This window comes from Fukomys damarensis, unplaced genomic scaffold (genome assembly GCF_012274545.1).
Source record: "Fukomys damarensis isolate Sample0158 unplaced genomic scaffold, DMR_v1.0_HiC HiC_scaffold_33, whole genome shotgun sequence".
Taxonomy (NCBI): Eukaryota; Metazoa; Chordata; class Mammalia; order Rodentia; family Bathyergidae; genus Fukomys; species Fukomys damarensis.
In genome coordinates this window covers 56,858,205-56,878,275 of record NW_022900945.1, presented here as the reverse complement: position 1 = coordinate 56,878,275, position 20,071 = coordinate 56,858,205, and the positions used below count along the sequence as shown (strand labels likewise).

General features: G+C 49.2%; 2 protein-coding genes across 2 annotated transcripts; both read right to left on the bottom strand.

The window, feature by feature from the left end:
• Positions 1 to 438: 438 nt before the first annotated feature.
• On the bottom strand, positions 439 to 2,683 carry LOC104857426 (protein S100-A4). Its single transcript, XM_010617294.3, has 3 exons — positions 2,591 to 2,683; positions 1,538 to 1,691; positions 439 to 740 (listed from the first exon to the last, which is right to left on the bottom strand). The coding sequence occupies exons 1-3, from the start codon at positions 2,674 to 2,676 to the stop codon at positions 576 to 578; spliced, it is 405 nt and encodes a 134-aa protein (XP_010615596.1). The 5' UTR covers positions 2,677 to 2,683; the 3' UTR covers positions 439 to 575.
• A 1,317-nt stretch (positions 2,684 to 4,000) lies between these two features.
• S100a3 (S100 calcium binding protein A3) lies at positions 4,001 to 5,930 on the bottom strand. Its single transcript, XM_033758354.1, has 3 exons — positions 5,792 to 5,930; positions 5,039 to 5,181; positions 4,001 to 4,491 (listed from the first exon to the last, which is right to left on the bottom strand). The coding sequence occupies exons 1-3, from the start codon at positions 5,868 to 5,870 to the stop codon at positions 4,327 to 4,329; spliced, it is 387 nt and encodes a 128-aa protein (XP_033614245.1). The 5' UTR covers positions 5,871 to 5,930; the 3' UTR covers positions 4,001 to 4,326.
• Between the last annotated feature and the right edge of the window lie 14,141 nt (positions 5,931 to 20,071).

The following is a 20,071-nucleotide window of genomic DNA, read 5'->3' as shown; positions in this document are numbered from 1 at the left end:
TTCTCCCTCGCGCCAGAGACCATTTTATCACACACACACACACACACACACGCACACACACACACACACACACACACACACACACACACACCCTCAGTAACCTCATATCCCTCCCAGTCTTTACTGGTTTACTCTCCATAAATCTGAATCTCACTTCCTGGTGCTCCCCACCATCACCCCATGACAGATTCCTCAGTTCCAACACACACCCCCAGGCTCTGTGCACCCACCAACCTCATAGCTTCCAAAACTTTATTAAATTTGCTCAGCATTGTGCACACATCTAAAAAACCCAGAGTGAGGTATATCCCTCCCAGTCTTTACTGGTTTACTCTCCATAAATCTGAATCTCACTTCCTGGTGCTCCCCACCATCACCCCATGACAGATTCCTCAGTTCCAACACACACCCCCAGGCTCTGTGCACCCACCAACCTCATAGCTTCCAAAACTTTATTAAATTTGCTCAGCATTGTGCACACATCTAAAAAACCCAGAGTGAGGTACCATGCTCATTGTGCCTGGGAGGACCCCAGCCACAGACTCTACTCCCACCCCATTGCCTCCAAGAAGCCTTCACTTCTTCCGGGGCTGCTTATCTGGGCAGCCTTCGAAGAACTCGTTGCACATCATGGCAATGCAGGACAGGAAGACACAGTACTCCTGGAAGTCCACCTCGTTGTCCCGGTTGCTGTCCAGGTTGCTCATCAGCTTCTGGAATGCAGCCTCATCTGTCCTTTTCTGGAGGCAGAAGAAGCTACCAGTAGAAGACAGAAGCCAAGAAGGGACAGGGAACTGGATCCAAGACTAGACCAGGATTCTGCCACTGGACTGCAGCTCAGGACTGCTAAGGGCTTTGGAATTCCAAGCCTCAGGACTGAGTAGGGTGGAGAAAGTTGCTCCCTGGGTGAAGAATTATGAGTACCTGGTGGCACTGGGAAATAATGGGACCACATCTTCACCCACATTAGTTGTAAATACCCAATTATGTGAAGATTACAAAAACACTGTATTAACAACTGTATGATGCTATTGTGGGGGGTCTGTAGGTGTGTGTATGTCTTCATAATTGTGTCTTCACACAAAGAAACTCAGAGGGTGCCCATTGTAGGGCTGATGGTGAAAGTCACGGTCCTGATCTGGACAGTTTATTTTGTGGTTGTGGGGACCGAATCCAGGATATAGTGCATGCTAAGCAAGTACTCTACGACTGGGCCACACCCAGTTTTGTACACTGACTACCTCGGGAAGTTGCTTAGCTCTCTGAGCTTTGGTGTTCCTTCTACTAGGCTGTACAAAGCACCTCGCAGAGCACCTGGCCCGCGGCCACTCACCCAGCTCTCTGCTGGGGACTGTAAGTGGTGGGTGCTCCCTGCGTTTCCACACCCAGCAGCCAGAGCTCACTCTCTACATCAGCTCCCCACGTCACGGATAGTTCCGACTGCAGCCGTGCTCTACACAAAGGCAGGTGCCTCCCAGGCCCACCCTCGTCCCAGTGGCCACACTCAAGGGCCCACTATCTGGCAGAAGACACTCACCCCCAAGAAACCGGGCAGCTCTCGGGTCAACAGCTCCTTCAGCTCAGACTTGTTCAGCTTGAACTTGTCACCTTCTTTGCCCGAGTACTTGTGGAAGGTGGACACCATCGCATCCAAGGCATTCTCCAGGGGAAAAGCCATGGCCGCCTCCAACCTGGGGACAGCAGGCACCAAGGCAGCCTCATCCCCATCCCCAGCCGTGAGTTCAGAGTGATGTGCTCCACCCCCATCCTTGAGGTCCCACCTGGGGGTGCCCAGGAAAGTGGGTCCAGTTCCCAGCAAGAGAGATGCACAGTGGGAAATGCAGGCTGCAGGCAGCAGATATTTGCAAGCCCTGGAGATCCTGGCAGCCAGTTCCTGGGCCTCCCTCAGGCCTCTCCTCAACAACAGCATTTTCCCACCCCCACTAAATCCAACCACTCCCACAGTTCAACCACAAGCACAGCGTACACCCGGCTCAGACCCATTCTTCTGCCCCCAGTGCAGGGCGAGGCTGCGGGAAGCCTGCCCACAGCCCTGCAGTGGAAAAAAACAGCCACCAAGTGCCCACAGCCCAGTGGAGGGAGGCAGGAAGAGGTGGCAAAGTGTGAAGGAAAGGTGGGGCGGCCAGGCTCTCAGGCTGAGCAGCTGGGCACCTGCAGGGACTCGCGGGCTCTACCGGTCAGAGGCCCGTGGGGGTTTCTGCTTTGCTTCCGACTCCCAAGGGTGCACACATGAGCACATGCAACCCTCAAACACAAGCCAGCCGGCCTACCCTGGGTCATGCACACCACGCACACTATAATAACAGCTCTCATAAGCCCAGCATCTCAGAGCTCTTGTAGAGCTCAAATCGAGCCACCTGCACACTTTTCTGTTTTTCACTCTCTTCCCCTCTCCCTCCGTCCTTCTCTCTCTCTCTCTCTCTCTCTCTCTCTCTCTCTCTCTCTCTTCCCCTCCCCGCCCAGAACCTCCACAGTACTCTCACATCTGGACCTCTTCAGCACATCTGGCCCCCCAAGCCTCCCCTTGTGCTGCACCAACTCACACTCTGACTACCCTTGCACAACTTACCAGGCCGAGAGAGGAAGTGCTGAGCAGAGAGGTTTGGGGAGAGCCCAGCAGTCTGACCTATTTATGCCCAGTGAGGCCCAGCCCATGAGGGGCTGGGGAAGAGCAGACACTGCCCTCCTGCCATAGGCTGAGCGAGTGCCCCAGCCCAAACCTCCCCACAGCAGCCCAGCCTGGAAGCTTCCTACCCCCCATGCAGACACACACACAGGCAACGGGCGAACCCTTCCGATGTCACAGGGACCTCGATGGAGTGGCACCTCTCATAGTCCACAGATCAGCCTGGGGGAGGGACAGTCTGTGGTGGGGGTGTGGAGTAGTCCCACCAGGCACATAGCAAAGGGGGTGCAGGGTGCTGGGTGACAGTGGGAAATTGCAGCTGCCCAAGAGCTGGAGAGGAGCGCGCAGGCCCATGCTGTGGGACAGCTCGGCCAGCCCTTCGCTCCGCCCTGAGAGCTCTCATCCATGTCCACAGGCCTGGGGTGGAGACTAGTGGGCCAGAAGAGGCTCTGGGACCCCCTAGGAATGGCAGAGAGAAAGGTCCTGGAGGGCTAATGATGCAGGGGAGGTGGGAGCAAGGTGTGGGGCTCAGGCAAGGGTGAAAGTGTACGAGTGATGGTGAGGAGGGTGTTCAGGGTCGGGAGGGATGTCAGGAATAAAGAACCCAGGTTAGGGCGCAGAATTAGAAGTGAAATAGCACAACCTGGGGGAGCCAGACTCAGAGTTAACCTGTCAGGATGGGGCCTGAACTCAGAGATTGAGTGAGAGTCGAAGTGGGGCTTAAAACCCCTAAGCAGTGGCTGGGAGCAGCTGCCTCAGGGGTGGAGGCTGCCCCAAGGTACTCCATCCTCCTCCGACACAGATCACCCTCTTCTTGGCTTCCAGCGAATACCACAGATGCCCTAAACCGATTACTGCTGCTCTCTGGGCTCCTATTCCACCCACAGTCCACCCTCCTCCCCAGAACATCCGGTCACGAGAACTGAGGTCTGTCCCCGGAGAACCCTTCCCCCATTCTTTTTTTGTTTTGTTTTGTTTTTTGTTTTTTCCACCACTAGGAACTGAACTCCTCCAGCATGCTAGGCAAGAATGCTGCCTTTGAGTTAAAGTCCCCAGCACCCTCCAGCTGTTCCTAACAGGACTTCTCCTTCCAAGTCACATAGCTCAAGAGATACAGAGGGGAGAGAGTTTGGGGTCCGCTGGCCTCCCCTGGACTCCTTGTGTCAACTTCACCCGTCCCACGTGAACACTGAGACAAGGTGCCCATGCAGAGCTCTGGCTCCTGCCCTTGGCCTCCTTCCTCCTGTGGAAATGGCCAGGGAGTAGGACTCCATCCCATACCCAGAGAGTCCACTCAGAAGAACCAAAACGAGCCACGCAGATGATACGTCTTTATTAGGACTTGCACAGGCCCTTCTACCACAGTTTCATTGACGCACACACTACTGGGCCCCCAGGACTTTTGTGACAGAACCCCACCTCCTCCTACCCACAGAGAGAGGGAGTGGAGGTGGGAGCTGCCCTCCCCTCACCAGCTGGGCATCCAGGAAGTTCTCATGGGTAAAAAGAGTTGGCATAGGAGGGGCAAGCCAGGGGCGGGTTGGCTCCAGATTGGAAGGGGTCCAGGAGAGCAGGGAGGGAGGGTGAGGGAGACGAGCCCAGGACCCCCTCAGGGCACAGATGGAGCTGCCTGGAGCAGACCTTGCCTCTCAGGCCAGCATAGCCCTCTGGAGCAAAGGCTACTGAGGGCAGGAGGGCTCCGGGGGGCAGTCCCTGAAGTACTTGTGGCAGAAGAGACAGATGCGGGCAAGTGAGTGGACATACTCCTCAAAGTCCACCTCGTTGTCCTTGTTGGTGTCCAGGGCACTCAGAAGTTTATTGTAGTCACACTCCCGAAACTCCATCTGTGAAAGAGGGGTGCAGAGGGAGAAGACGCAGGCTGAGGAGGGTAGAATAAGTGTTCACAGCAATCCCACCCCACCCTCTCCTAGGGCCCAGCCTCAGCCTACCTGGCTGACAGTGTGATTTCCATCTGATTCCCAAGTCCCCCTTCTCAGGGCACTGACCGAGTGCCTGCTCTGTGCTACTGAATCCTGAATTCTTCACCCGGCTGCCCCTAATTGTCCCAATCTTTTTGAGAACAAGAAGCGATTGCCATTCCATTTTACAGGTAGGAAAGTGAAAATCAGGCATGGTGGTGCCCGCCTGTGATCCCAAAACTAGAGAAGCTGAGACAGGAGAATCATGAGTTCTAGCCCTGCCGGGATTACAGGCCCTATCTCAAAAAACAAAAATATCACAACAACAACAAAAAGAAAAGTTCATTTGGTCCCTTCCCAGTGTCTCCTCACCACAGTGTGGTCTCTGCCCTTGGCTGCCCTCTGCTCATGCTGTCCCCAGGTCACTCTAGTGCCTCCCACTGGGTGGAAAGGGCAGGTGCCAGGTACTCACTGGGGTCCAGGTGGGCAGCTCCTTCCGCAGCAGCTCCTTGAGCTCTGTCTGGCAGAGCTTGTGCTTGTCTCCAGAGAGATGGCTATAATCCTGGAAGGTGACGATGACCGTCTCCAGGGCCTGCTCCAGGGTCATCCTCACTGCTACAGAGCAAGTCTGTGACTCTCAGCAGAAGTCAAGCCAGCCCCTCTCTGGCTGCCCTCGGTGTTTCCCAGGGGCTGTTCCCACGCACACACCTCCTCTGAGCACCCCTCACCACCGCACCAGGCCTTCTGATCCCTCTCCCACATCCGCTTGTGATGTTCCTGGACAAGCGCTCGTTTCCCCAACTTTGGTGCCAACTCCTCAGAGAGAGAACACCCCACCCCATCACCCTCCCTGATGACTCTCTCTCCCACCTTTCCTCGCCCCCACAATCCCTAGAAACGGCCCTGTGCCCCAAACCACCTTGAGAGGCAGGCCCTGGTCCTAAAAGTCCCCTCCCCTTTGGGATCCCAGAGGGCCTTCTGGTGAGAACTTGCAGGGGATCCTTGCCGGGGCTGAGTCTTGGCAGGGCAGGTCAGCCCTGAGAGGAGACCTCCACCTCACTGGCCCCTGCCCTGAACTCAAGGGTGCTGCAGCCACAGGAAAAACTGGGATCCTCTGCCCCTTGCTAGCTCTGCAACCCTGGGTGAGCCATCCCTCTCTGGGTCTCAGGTGCCTTCTCAGAAAGAGGGATGAATCCCCCACACAGGCTGAGTCATGTGCACCAACCAGGGGCCCCTGGAGAGGCAGCCAGCCCCCGGCTGAGGCCACTCTCTGGCTCCCGGGGGTCTTGAGATAGGAGGCTCATGCAGAATGCCCGGTTCTGGTGAAGAAGAATCTTCCTGGAATTGCTCCCTCCCTTAATCCCGCTGGCCCCTTCCACACCCTGCTGGGCTGGTGCCTCAAGCCTGGGGAAATCCTGAGCAGGCAGGAAAGCAAGAATTGCTTCCATGTGAGCCCAGTGAGTCAGTCCTCATCCCCCCAGTGGATGGGAGTCCTGCCCGGGAGTGGGGCAGCCCGGGTCAGTGCTTTCTCCCCAGTGATTCCTGTTCCAGCAGGGGATGGCCAGGGTGGTGTGGCTGCAGGGAAGCGGGAGAAGGGAGCAGGGCGCAGAGCACGGCTAGGGTCTAACGCCTTGTGGCAGCCTGGGTTGGAGCAAGAGGTCCATGCTCCCAGGAGAGGAAAGAGCACGTTTACCAGAGTCAGGAACCGCCAAGGTATGGCGTGCCCTTCCCGGCTCCTGCCAGCCACCCTGGCAGCACCTTTGCTGCTGTTTCAAAGCTTGGGTCCTGGGACTGGTGGGAAGCGTCTTTCCCTACAGCCCTGACCTATCCCAAGCGGTCCCTCCAGTGAAACAAGAAGGAAAGTTCGAGGAAGGCAGGGAGCTAAGGGCAACACCAGAACTTTTAGCCTATCGCTCCCACCCCAGGCCAAGCCCAGATCTGTACACCCCCAGCCCCACAGCCCCTCCTTACTGAATGCAGGAATCCCTGTCCGCCGTAGCTGACTCCCCTCACTGGGTTACCTGCTGTAGTCATTTCTCTGCTCAACGCCCAGACCCCGGGTCAGGAGCAGGCTGGATGTCAGGAGTTCCCTGAGCAGCCCTCAACCCGGGGGACCCACTCAGCCGACACTCACCGCTGGTGTTGTCCTTTCAGCTGTGGGAGCCCCGAGACTGGGCTCCCTATTTGTAGCCTCCCAAGGATGAAAGGGGCAATTACAGGCGTCCAAGCAGGTCAACGCTGAGGCTGCCCTCGGGGGCTCCCTTGCTGCCTTTCTTCAGCAGCCCCTTTTACAGGTCCACCCGCCCACCTATCCACGCACACATCAAAGATCCAGGCCGGGCCTCACATACCAGTCACCATTCTCCTGTACCCCCACCCACGACTGGGAACCAAGGACAGCCTCCTGCTGCGCCTTCCAGCTCGGCACACCTCACACCCTGGCCGCATCTCTCTCTGAAGCGGCACCCCCACCTCGGCTGTAGCTCAGAGTTCACATGTGGGAGTGCCTTGAGCACCTGGCTGAGACCCCCGCTAGCGATGAGGAGGCCGAAGCTGTCCTAGCTCTGCCACCAGCTGAGACCCCCACTGCACAAGAAGACCGAGGCCGAGTGGCTCTGCCAGCAGCCACGGACTCCCAGACTGCTTGGGTGCTTGGTTGCTTTTGGCTAGGAACTGCCTGCTTCCCCGAAGGAAATTACTGTGGGATGTCTCCAACAGGCTGGACTTGAGTTTTCTTGCCACTCTACCCACGGGACATGAATGAACCTGGGTGCAGGCTTGAGGGAAAGCTGGCTGGGCTAGAGCCCTTCAGGGGCTGTGTCCCTCTTCCTGCTCAGCTCAGCACCAAGGCAATTCTAACTCTCCTTGCAGTCCTGGGAGCACAGGGGTGGAATTCCCTAGCCTGTTAGCTTAACGTGTAGCCCTTTGGGGTCCCAGCATGATGAGGGATGTCTCTCACTTGGGTCCCCTGCTCAGATGAGCCCTGGGCTGCAGCTTCCCCGAACTGCTGAAGCCAAAGCCCAGGTTTGGCTTTGGTTACTTAGCCAGTGTCCTCAGATATGAGGGCCCCTGCACCCTGCTTACCTCCTGATTCTGCTTTCACTTAGATTTTGACCAACTCATTCCTTCCTGCCTAACAAGGCTGTTTGGTGCTTTGAAAAAGATTATTTTCATTCTAACCAATATTTCCTGTTTTAGCTAGAGTAGACAGATCCTGTCATATTACGAGAAGTAGAAACTTCTTCGGACCACTCCTCTAATCCAATTCCCCAAGTCACCAGGGGAACCTCAGGTAGGGAGAAATGTGGGAGGGGAACATGAGCTTGGCTCACAGGCCTGTAAAAAAGCCCTAATGCCAGTGGCAGCGCCCAGAGAGTTTATAAAAGCCATGACCTCTGCCTGGGCCCACCCGGCACCTAGCCTGGCCTGGGCCATCTCGTCCTTCCTGGAGACCCTCGCCCAATGGATGAGAGAAGTGAGCAGTAGGGCAAAAGAGAAGGGAGAGCTGTGATTAACCCTGTTTTATGGGTCAGGAGCTACGGGGATCAGAATACAGGGGCACAGCAGAAACCAGCACTGGAGTGGACCAGCAATTAATTCTGCCCTGGATCATTACTCAGGGCTTCATTTTCCTCATCTGTCAGTGGTAAAGGGTACTAATATAATCCCTCAGAGCATTGCTGTAAGGCTTAAATGAGTTAACACACAAATCTCATGGAATAAATAGTACCCACTACATAGTAAGGCCTTGATAAATACTAACCAAGAGGCAGTAATTTTCCCAAGGTCACATAAGCAGTAAATTGCAACATTGGGAGCCACTGGTTGTTCACATCAATGTTTAGAGGCATCTACATAGGCACTGAGGGTGGACCCATAAACAGAACCAGCACAGCACCTGTTCCAGTGAGGCAGCAATCTCCTGGATGAAGGAGACAGTAACAAAGGAGTGTTTAATAGGCTGGTGATATAAGTGCTCTGAGGAAAAAAAAAAGCGAAGCCGAGAGAAAAAGAATGATTTTGGTAGGCTGGAAGTATAGCTCAGTGGTGGAGCATTTGCCTAGCTTGTGTGAAGACCTGAGTGGAATCCATAGCATTGCAAAAATGAAAGAGAAGAAGAGAGTCGTGGAAGGACAGAGGGAGGGAGGGAGAAGGAAGGAAAGAAACTGATGTTGGAGAGGAGCTGCCTCGTACTTATGCCCAGGAAGAGCCCAGCAGCTCAGTCCCAGAGCCCGCGTCCTGAGCCACCATCTTTCAGTGTTGCTGGGCATAGCCACATTCCCAGGATGCAGCACCTCTGTCTACTGAAGAGACCGGAACAAAGCTGCAGAGGGCCAGGATCACGCTCAGGACGCCAAACTTGCAGGGCAGCTAAGGAAACAGAGAGGACTGGGTACAGGCTTGGGGCTGGAAGACAATCACGGAGGAAGCCGTAACCGGACCCTCACTGAATCCCTGCCACCCTTCCCCACCTTGGTGCCTTACGCCACTTACTTTATGAGGCCTGATCTCCTTGCCCCCAAAATGGGTTTGGAAAACTCCGCCCCTAGGAATCGGTCGAGAGAGCTTCCCATCGCTGGCCGCTCCTGTCGACACATCGGACAGCAGGGTCTGAGTCCCTACAGACACGCACTGAGGGACATGGACAGGCCACCTCCTCCTCACCAGGTCATCTTGCTCAGCCTTCTGCCTCCTCGCAGACGGAGGACAGAAATGTAACTTCTCTTCCCTTGCTCCCCCAAACTCTCCTTAGAGTGACTGAAATCACTATCCCGCCCTGTCAGTTCTCCAGTGTCTACCCCGAGCCCCCTTTTCTGCAGTGCTCTGAGTGCATGACACATGAACTGCCCCCGAGGCCTGCATGGGCTTTCTCAGCCTTAGAGCCCTGCAGCTGGTCCGAGCCCAGCCCCACGTCCTCCCACCTTCCCAAGCTCCCAGTGTTAGACGTGGAGCTGACGGCCGAGAACTGCAGCGCATCTGGAAGCTGGGCGTCGGCGGTGGAAAAGGGTGAGAGGAGATGATGTGCCATCCGATCCGGCAGGACGTCTTACAGCACTGACCTTCCTCTCTCCTTCCTCTGCCTTTGTCCTATCGCTGCCATCGATGACCACACTAAAAGGCCCGTGTCTGGTCTTGCACCTCAGGGCAAAATAAGATGAAATATCCTATGCACCTGGACATTCCACGCATTTGTGCCCCAGGGACAGGGTGGCCTGCCCCAATCCCACAGCCCCGTGGGGCCAAGGTACTTAGCCAAACCACTGCTTTCCTTTCTCATCTTCTGCGCCAAGTATAGGGGAGCACGGAAAGAAGTATCGGGTTACTGGGGCTACGGCTGAAGCTAGAGAGGCCTTCGCCACAAGAGTGCGGCGGGAAGTACGACGAGGGTCTGAGCCAAGACCCAGGAACAGGGTGGGGGGACCTAAATAACCCTCTGGCTTCACTTGCTTTTACTTGACTTTCATTTTCACCGAGCGTGGTGGGGCACGCCTGTAATCCCAGCACTCAGGAGGCTGAGACAGGAGGATCTCTGTGAGTTCAAGATCAGTCTCAACTACTTAGTAAGATCCTGTCTCAAAAAACAGCAAGCAAAAACTTGCTAATTTTGGAGGTTGTGCAGCTGATGCATAGTCTCCCGCTAGCTTAGCTCTGACTGTGTGTTATGACAGTGGTCACCTAGCTTACCCTTCAGGAGTGTTAAGGCTGTTTTTGGTGAAAGCATGAACTCTTCACTCAGACCTACAAGTGTCCAGTTGATGGCACCAGCGGAGTGAAGAAGACCTGCCATCCCTGTTTCCATCTTGTATCTGTATCCTGTGCTATCTTGACCATTAGGTCAGATTCCTGCCCAACTCTGCATGTGTTAGTCACTTAAGGAATGTTTGTCCCAGACTTTGTCCTAAATTTACTCAGTCTCTCTCCTTCTGCATGGTTGAAAACGTCAAGGTAAGAGCATCTAAGATATTTCCAGAAGCATGATGAGCTTGTGATTATGCACAGACCAACAACCAGGTTTCTCAGTGACCACAGGAGAGGTTCTGTCTGAAGGCCTCCAGTCACCAGTCCTTTTCTAACCTAAGCCTGGCTTTCTGAGAATAGTAAGGAGTTTGAAACCCAGACAGAGTTGCAGAGTTCAGTTAAGATGGGGAGGGGTCTTTTTAGGATACTAGCCCACCACTTCCTCCTTTTTTTTTTTTTTTTTTTTAGTACAGGGAATCAAACTCAGGACCTTGCACTTGCAAGGCAGGCAGCAGGCCACTGAGCTAAATCCCCAGCCCTCTACCATTTTCTCTTTTGCTGTCATCCAATAAGTCTTTTTCCTTGTCCCAACAACTTGACCTCAATTTATCCTACCCCATATCAAGTGATGACTTTAGTAACAAATCCCCCTTTGCCCTCAGTCTCCCTTTCTTGGAGAGTTTATGGACTGCCAGGTGTTGACCCAAAGGAGCAAAGGCCAAGTGACAGTAAGACTAACAGAACTGCAGAGAGCTATAGAGAATAATAGCCAGAAAAGGGCCAGGCCCCAGACAGTCAGAGCAGAGGTGAGGCAAGCCAGCCTGTGTTCCAGGGCTGAGCTGACAGAAATTAGGTCACAGGACAGAGACACAATGCAGAGGCCTGCTGTCCCAGAGACAGTCCAAGCAGGGAGCTGAAGTAAGGTAACAAACACGCAGCAACAGTGTAACAAACAAGCAGACAGATGAGCAGACACCCTGCTCTTCGCTGCCTCCCCTTCCAGAAATGCCTTTACTCTTCTCCGCCACCCACATACCCTTGCTGCTTACTCTGTTTTCCTATTAAATCGATAGGAGCTAGTGACCTATGGATTGACTGGAGTTTGACCCAAGTAACCTGTGACGTGATTTTATTGTATAAAAACCCCTAGACAAACTGCTCGGTGGAAGAGCCCCTTCAGGACCCCTCCTGCCTCTCACAAGCTTTCTCTTGATAAAACTTTCCTGCTCTTCATCTCAGCCTCCTTTTTCCTCAATTCCATTCCATTCTTCAGCGTCATAAGACACAAACCCACACATCCAGCAGGTTGGGAGTTGCTTCCCTGAAACAGCAGCCAATGAGATTCCTGAGGCTCTGATGCCAGCAGCAAATCTAAGAGGAATGGAAAAGAACCTACAAACAGATCCCAAACAGTGCTACTTCCAGACCCTCCTCCTGCCTCAGAACAAAGAGGAGGAAGAACTGTTGGGCCTGGTTTAAAAAGTCTGGTATTTGTCAAACTACAGAAAGAAAGATTAGCCCCTTTGGAACTCCCTACTGTAGGCAAGTGCAGAGGCAGCTAGCTGAAAATCCACCAGCCGAAACAATCCTAGACCCCAGAACTAAGAAACCAGGACCCGCTGTGAGCCTCAGGGCCCAAAGAAATCCCACTGCCCTGATCCAGCCACCAGTGAGTGAGCTGGACCCACAAGGCCCCGAGGCTGGACCCACAAGGCCCGAGCTGGACCCACAAGGCCCGAGGCTTGTGATGATAGCAAAAGTAGGATACCCAGACCCAGTGTCCCCAGAGGCTGTGGACTTTTCTTATGGATTTAGGCCAAGTCAGGACCCTGGACCTTGGTACACCTCTCAGCCTCTGCTCTCTGTGACTCTTGGAGACAACAGCATACCCCTCGTGTGGGCCTAGCAGAGCACCTGGCCTCAGGGGCTGCTCTGAGAAGGGCCCTGACAACAGTTCCTCCCTGGTTACCAGGAAGCCAAAATGACAGAGTAGGGGGAGGCTCTGAGGACTGCTACAGGAAGTTAATCTCCACCGTCAAGGGTCCCTGACCTGTATTTACTGGCTCCTTCCTGACAAGCTGCTGGGAAGGTGTGCTTCTCTCACTCTGCTGCATGGAAAGAGAGCAGCTGTCCTGAGGGCGTGCCTGGCCCTGAACTTGCGGTGAAGCCAGGGAGGTGAGAGGACAGGCCGATGTCAGCACCGCTACACTTGGCTCCTTGCCCTCTGAGGATCCCATTAGAGATGCTCCTTTAGTGGTTCCCGAGCATAAGGGTTTCCAGGGAAGCAAAAAGAATGAGGAAACAATTCAGAAAAGTGCTGTTTCTGCTTGCCCGCTGTCCATCCTCTTTATTTATTATTAAAACTGTTTTTGTTTTCCTTCAAGGTGTCAACAAGACCAACTAAAAACACTTGGTTACAGCTAGGAATAGCCCTGTTACATACTTTAGACCAAAAAGAAAATAGCTCGAGGAAGGTACTTAGCTATAAATAAGACATTTGTTTAGGAAAAGAAAGAGTTAATTACGAACATGACGCCAAAAGCCATGAAGATCCAGTTTTTAGAGGGCAGAATCAGTCCTGATCAAGGATATGGATCTGACTCCATTTCAGAATTGCTATGGATCAGTCAGCACCATCACCACTCTTTGCAACCAACGGGCAAGTTTACTGCAGGTGTCTGTTTGTTGTTGGTAGTGATCAAGCTCAGGACTTTGCACTTGCCAAGCAGGCACAGTGCCACTGAGCTACATCCCAGCCCAGGTGTCTGTCTTTGTCTCACCTTCCAACACTTTCTTCTGTAAGATGCAAAGTCTCACTTCCACTCCACGGAGCATGAACAGCCAAAAAGGCTTCCACCATGCTGGGTCCTAACACCCAGCGAGGCTCCGGGAGCTCGACGGAGAAATGAGAAATCCAGGAAGGAACACACCAGGCTAGATGCTAAGTAGACGTTTATTAGTCTGGCCAGATGGCGCTCTCGGAACCAAGTAGCTGGCTCAGAGAGGCTCCAGCTCAGGGCATGAGGTCCTTTTATAGGGAGGTAAGAAAGGGGGTTAGCATTTTAGGCTTGCAGGCAGGAGAGAAAGGTCTGCTGATTTGAGCTGGTGGTCAGCAGCCGCGTACTCGGCAGTCACATATTGATGAGTAACAGATACCACCTATAGGATGTTTCAAAGGTCACCAAGACATTCCCAATAAGCAAACAGTTTGACAATTAACTTGGGGTCTCTATGTCTAGAGACCACTAACTTACATGTTACTCTGGATCCGGACTTCAAACAGTATAAGATCGCCTTACATTCCTAGGCCAGGGTTAGAACAAAGGTCAGGGCTGTGGCTACAATGGGAGAGGGTTAGAGCACTGTCTCCTAGGCCCTTTGTCATTTAGCATGGGCTTGTAATTTAGGTCTTATAATCCCCACTGATTTTAGGTAGAATCAAATCCTTGATTCATCAATTTACTTAAATTTTTAGCTAAAGGGATCATGGCAATTTGTATAAGGCATCTCTTAGACAGCTAAGTTGGGGATTAGGATCCCCAGAGCATATAAAGTTCTCACATTTTTATCATCTGTAGGCTCATATACTCTTAATTTAGAAGCATAATAACTCACAACAGTTTGACACAATATAAGAGTCCATATCCTGATTTTAGTTCTCATTCTTCAGCCTTCCTTGCGTAGACTCACCAGCTTCCGGTGTGGAGAGAGCAGGGCTTCGAGTGCGTTGTCTTCTGGTCTCCTGGGGTAGGAATCCCTGGAATTCTGCTTTTACTCTAGAGTGATGGTAGCTGAGTTTCAGCTACCTTGATAGCTGTGGGAGCAACCATAAGTGACTCATATGGCCTTTTCTATATAGGTCAGAAAGGGGTCCTTTTTAAATTTTAACATAAACTCAGTCTCCCAGTTTTATCAGTTGGGCAGGAGTTAGCACAGGAAGGTCTTCTTTATTTTTAATTTACCCTTGAATATTTTTCTTAAATACTTGCCCAATTTTACCAGCTGTGATTTCATACTAGATAAGCCCAGCTGAGATAATTGTATAGAGTCTCAAGATACAGGGTGGCCTTCCAAACAAGACCTCTTATGGGGAGAACCCAGTATGACTTGAGGTATCTATTAATTTCAAAGAAGGCCAAAGGAAGCTGATCAATTCATAATCAGTTATCTGACAATATTTACCTTAATGGCATAATTCATCAATTTTTAACCTTACAAGAACTCTGAGGTCAATAAGCAGTGTAACGGTTTAGCTAGATCTCATATAACCTCTGTTAGAAATGCTGGCCCATTGTCATTGCCTATGGAGAGAGGCAGACCAAACCTTGGAATTTTTTTTAAATTAAAATCTTGTATATTTCTGAAGCCCTCAGGCCATCTAGAAAAAGTACAAACCCATACTAATACATATTTATAACCTTTACAGGGGTGGGTATAATCATGTAAAGTTTCTGTTTAGTGGCCCTTTTGGCTTATCTGCCTTAGCATTGCCATTTGCTATTGCATGGTTTCCTTTTTGAATTGTTATAGCTACTTTGTCAGATTTCCACATTGCCTCAAATAACTATATTATTTCCTGTTTAATTTTAATAAATTTGCCCTCTGCTGTGAGAAGCCCACACTTTTATAGACTGTGCCATAGATATACCAAGTGGCAACCAGGAATCTGTATAAACATTTACCCTCTTTCCTTTTGCCCATCGGAGAGCCTGTATGAGTGCCCATAGCTCTGCTCATTGAGCTGACCATCCAGTGGGGAGGGGTCCTGCTTGGACCACTTCATCTTGAGTCATCTTTGCATAGCCAAGCATAGCGTACCCCATTTTCCATGAAGTTGCTCCCATCCTTGAACAGGACGAAATCAGCCTCAGGCAGTGGGTCTTTTCTGCAGATCTGGATGACTGGAGAACAATTTGTCAGTGACCCTGAGGCAGTCGTGGTCAGGGGGCCAGGTTATGAGGGCAAAAAGTAGCAGGGTTTAAGGTTTTAACTGGAGCAAAATATAGGTGGGGTTTCTCACCTATATTCTCACCTGATATTATGTGACTGTATTATTTGAAAGCCATCAGTGTCTTGTTATTTAATAGTTCTAACAGGCATGGGGAAACTGAATAATCGATTTTTTTTTTTAATGTTACCTGGTCAGCTCTTTTTAATTAGCATTATTGCAGCTGACAGGGCTTATAAACAAAGGAACTATCTCTTCACAGCTGGATCTAAACTCTAAGATAAATATATCAGAGGCTAATTCTATGGGCCTATTCCTTCAAGGAGCACCCCTAAAGCAGTATGATTTCTTTTAGTCAGGTACAAACTAAAAGGCTGGGTCACATTTAGGATCCCTGATACAGGAGGGCAGCAGAAAGAGTTAGTTTTAGCTGTTTAAATGCTGACTCTTGCTCTTTACCCTATAATAATCACTGTCTTTTGGGGCCCTTTAAAGATTTATACATATAGAGAATCTAGATCCTGTAAAAACCTTTTAGCCCAAAATTTTTTTATCTGTTTTAAGTCCTTTTATCTCTAAGCAGCATAAACTTTATATCCTGCCTAATGAAGCAGCATTAATACTCTCTCAATACCCTGTTTTTTATTTATTTAGTGCATCCAGAAATTAACAATAACCATAATTTTATGTATGAAACTTCATAACCTTTCATCTAATTAGGTATCAAAAGCATTTTTCTATAAAACCTCTTAATAACTTTTCCTACAGAAATCTTATTTTGAAAATGAGCACTATAAACATATCACAATAACATATTTAGAATCTAACCCTTTGATGATAACCAATGTAAACATTTTGTAGCAACATATTTAGCCATGTTTACTGGGGTATATCTTTTCAGAAGGCCATTAGTGAATAAAGACCAGAATAAATTTTTTTTCAGTAGCTGTCCTTATTACTATTAGCAGGCATCTATCTAGACCTGAGTTTATACTTATTTTGATAAAATTTTAACTTATAAAACCAAATTATAGAAATTAACGAATTATTAATATCCTTGTCATTTTAATCAAATGTAATTGGACAAACACCTTTCAAACAATTGTACAGACACAAACTTGTAAGACAGTTTGTGAAACTATAATACTCTCAAATGTATTTGGCCAATTGAATTATAAAACCTCTTATTTTTCTTTGTTTTTGATCCTGGGGATTGAACTTGGGTTCCTGAGCTAAATAAATCTCCAGCCCTAGAACCTCTTTTAGTTAAAACTAGTCAAAACTTTTGCAGATCAATTAACAGATCTCACAGAATTAGAATCAAAAGGAATGGAAGCTCTTTGTTATTGTAAAAGTAAACTTTCTGTAACAAACTTGAAACCAACAAGCAAATATACATATTTTCTTGTTAAATCATTTCTACATACTTAAGCTTTCTGGTCTTGTACATCTTTCTTTATATCTTTCTAACAAGACATGCATACAAAATCCTTTCATATTAAAAGTATATCTTCTTTTATCTTATTTATTATTAACCTTTTATAACAAACTTCAGCTGTTAAAATCTTAAAGTGTTCTTTTTTTGTTCTCAGATTGTTACATCTTAAAATTTGACTGGCTGTCTATAGAACAGTATTAACCTTGAGTTTTTTATCAACAAAGTACAGAAAGGAGCAAGTTAACCCTATAATCACAATTCAAGAATTTGTAATGCACAAGAAATGTTCAAAGCACAACAATTAAACTTAATTCAAATTGAAACAAAGATATGTTTATCAAATAGTTAAAATTTCTAACTTGATTTTTCTTATAAAAATCTCTTGATGTTTGGTAAAACACAATTGCAGTTTTTCTGGCTTGCAGTGTTTTTTCTCTTATATTTTTGTCTTTCAGAATTTTCCTATCTGATTTTAATCCATTAGAGATTTTCTCATTTTAGTTCTTTCTAATCTGAGTGCAAGCCCTGTTCCATTTTCTGAGTCTGACCATGCTTTCCCATTTGCACCCTCTAGTGCAGTAAAGCTAAACAATTCTGCTTTTGTCCCCACATATTCCACACTTTCTTAGCAACTCAAGTGGGACGGGGGATAGCTAGACTTCCTCCAAAGGGGAAACACCAGAATTTGCCTGCATCAATGTCACATTTCCTGAGAGGCAAGTTCACCAAGGGAAAAACAGCAGATTTGGCAAGCAATTGTTTTAAGACCAAAACTAAATAGTTCTCACTAGTAGCTGATTACCATGGAGCAGAAGCTTGAGCAGCTCCTAGAATACATAGGCTCCAAGTTATCAAAGTCTCAGGTAAGCAAAACAAAGGCAGATAACTTTCTTTTTGTCTAGAGTCCCCCCCCACACTGGGGGCAAAGTCTGGCTTAGCTGAGACCATGATAACTCACAAAGTTTTTAAGCATCTTTGGTTGCAGTTTTATCTTATAGTCCCCCACAAAATCTTTATCAAAATTTTGAATTATGTACTTAGGAACAGTTGGTTTAGTATTAGCATTTCCCACAACCATTAGATATTCCCTTGTCCGGTGATGCAAGACAAACAAAGGTTGGGGTGCCATTCCAGAAAATGGCCTCATTTATTCACCTGGAGGGCTCTTGAAGCGCAAGCCCCCTCCCTTTCTTTTGATGTACAGACCAGGCTGCTGATGGCTTTCCTAGCTCATTTCACTCACTCTCCTAACTAAGTCTCTTTCACACACACAGTCACACAAGAAGTTAACACATTCCCTCCCTGGGTCCCCTTCCAAAGACAAAGATCAACCCAGGGGATCTCACCATTTAGACAGACAATTTCATTCATTCTCCTTCTTTTTGTTCTGCTACCAGCAAGCTGGTCTCTGCATCCTAGAAAGGGAACCCAGGAAATCCTGGGGACATGCCTCTTCCCTTCTGAGGAGGCAGACAGTCATTCCCTGGCAGCGGGGGAGGGAGGGCCTCGGGTCAAGGCCCAATATGGGCTGTGTCAGTTGACTCCATGTTTTTTTTCCTGCTCATGGGAAAAGGCCAATATAAAATTAGTGAGAAAACAGTCCAACGGGGTGTTCTTGGAACTGGATCCTCCCATCTTATCCCTAGGAACAAATTTAGTTTAACATTCAACAAATGAGACACTGACAAGACAGACAGGCACCACACAAAAAGAAAAGCTTTGATTCTACCCAGAGTCCTCGTCAGGTCCGGAGTCAGGGGAGGCTTCCCAGCTCATCAGCCACCTCAATCCTGACAAACAGACAGTCGCAACCGGTTCAAAGCTTACCTCCGGAGGCTTTCAAAGGTCTGTGTCTGAGAATCTCCTGCTGGATGCCACGACAGAGAATCTCAGCCAGATTTACAGTTCCCACTTGGGCATCTAGCTGGGGCCTCTAATTGTAAGACCTAAATTACAAGCCCAGGGTAAATGACAAAGGGCCTAGGAGACAGTGCTCTAACCCCCTCCCATTGTAGCCACAGCCCCAACCTTTGTTCTAATCCTGGCCTAGGAAAGTAAGGCAATCTTGTGCTGTTTGAAGTCCAGATCCAAATTAACGTGTAAGTTAGTGGCTCTAGACATAGAGATCCCAAGTTAATTGTCAAACTGTTTGCTCATCCAGAATGTCTTGGTGACCTTTGAAACATCCTGTAGGTATCTGTTGCTCATCAATATGTGACTGCCGAGTACGCGGCTGCTGACCACCAGCTCAAATCAGCAGACCTTTGTCCCCTGCCTGCAAGCCTAAAATGCTAACCCCCCTTTTTACCTCCCTATAAAAAGTACCTCATCCCCTGAGCTGGCTCTCTGAGCCAGCTACTTGGTTCCGAGAGCTCCATCTGGCCAGACTAATAAAGGTCTATTTACCATCTAGCCTGGTGTGTTCCTTCCTGGGTTTCTCGTTCCTCCATCGAGCTCCCGGAGCCTTGTTGGGCTATAGGACCCAACACTTCCTGGGTCTTTGGGTCACGAGGAACCACAGCACTAGATGACTGCACTGAAGAAAGCTCAGTTATATCTGGACCTGGCTTATGTAACGAGATCTCAAACTTCAAGTCAGTGCCTTGTTGAGCCAAGATAGTGGGTCTTAGGAAGGAGGTGAGTCTCTTCTGAACAAGAAAGGGATGTGAATTGTTGCTAGAAAGTAGACTACAGAGCCAGGCATGGAGGCAAACACCTGTAATCCCATCACTCAGGAGGCTGAGGTAGCAGGATTGCTGTGAATTTGAGGCCAGCCTGAGCTATAAAGAGAGACTTTGTCTCCAAAAAAAAAAAAAACAGAAAGAAAGGAAATTGACTTTGGTATATGCAGTATGATAAAAAAATATATAATGAATGTTTAATTTTTTCAATTATTACAGTTAAAGACAATGTCATTAATCCCCCTCAAAAATTCACTTCTCGGCTAAGATCAAGTGTAATTCCCCCTCAGAATATTCTCTGTCACTTCAAACACACTTATCCCATCGTTCTGGCCACTGTCAGAAGCAGGTCTGCAAGTCCTCTTTCGTGAGTGTCAGTTACATTGTCACGGTTGCCTGTATGTCCTGAGTTGATTCAAAATATTTCCCTTTCATGATCATTATGGCTTTAGGAAAGAAAAGTCTCATGGTGCCAGATCCAGTAAGTGAGGTAGATGAGGACACACCGTAATGTTTTTACAAACCTTCCTTTTTACTGGATGGCACTTGGCAGCAAAATTCACTAAATTGTTTATCAGACACTTGTCTCAGTCAGTTACTTTGCTCACTGCTGAGACAAAACACCCAACACTCACATGTTAAGGAGGAAGGGTTTATTTGGCTCACAGTTTGTGGAGGTTTCAGTCCATAATTGGCTGG

Coding starts and splice junctions, on each gene's coding strand:
- LOC104857426 (XM_010617294.3), bottom strand. CDS start 2,676: ATGGGCTGGGCCTCACTGGGCATAAATAGGTCAGACTGCTGGGCTCTC. Junction 1,692..2,590: donor GCACTTCCTCTCTCGGCCTG/GTAAGTTGTGCA, acceptor TGCTGTCCCCAG/GTTGGAGGCGGCCATGGCTT. Junction 741..1,537: donor AGCTGCCCGGTTTCTTGGGG/GTGAGTGTCTTC, acceptor TTCTGCCTCCAG/AAAAGGACAGATGAGGCTGC.
- S100a3 (XM_033758354.1), bottom strand. CDS start 5,870: ATGAGCCTCCTATCTCAAGACCCCCGGGAGCCAGAGAGTGGCCTCAGC. Junction 5,182..5,791: donor TGCCTCTCCAGGGGCCCCTG/GTTGGTGCACAT, acceptor CTTGCTCTGTAG/CAGTGAGGATGACCCTGGAG. Junction 4,492..5,038: donor AGCTGCCCACCTGGACCCCA/GTGAGTACCTGG, acceptor CCTCTTTCACAG/ATGGAGTTTCGGGAGTGTGA.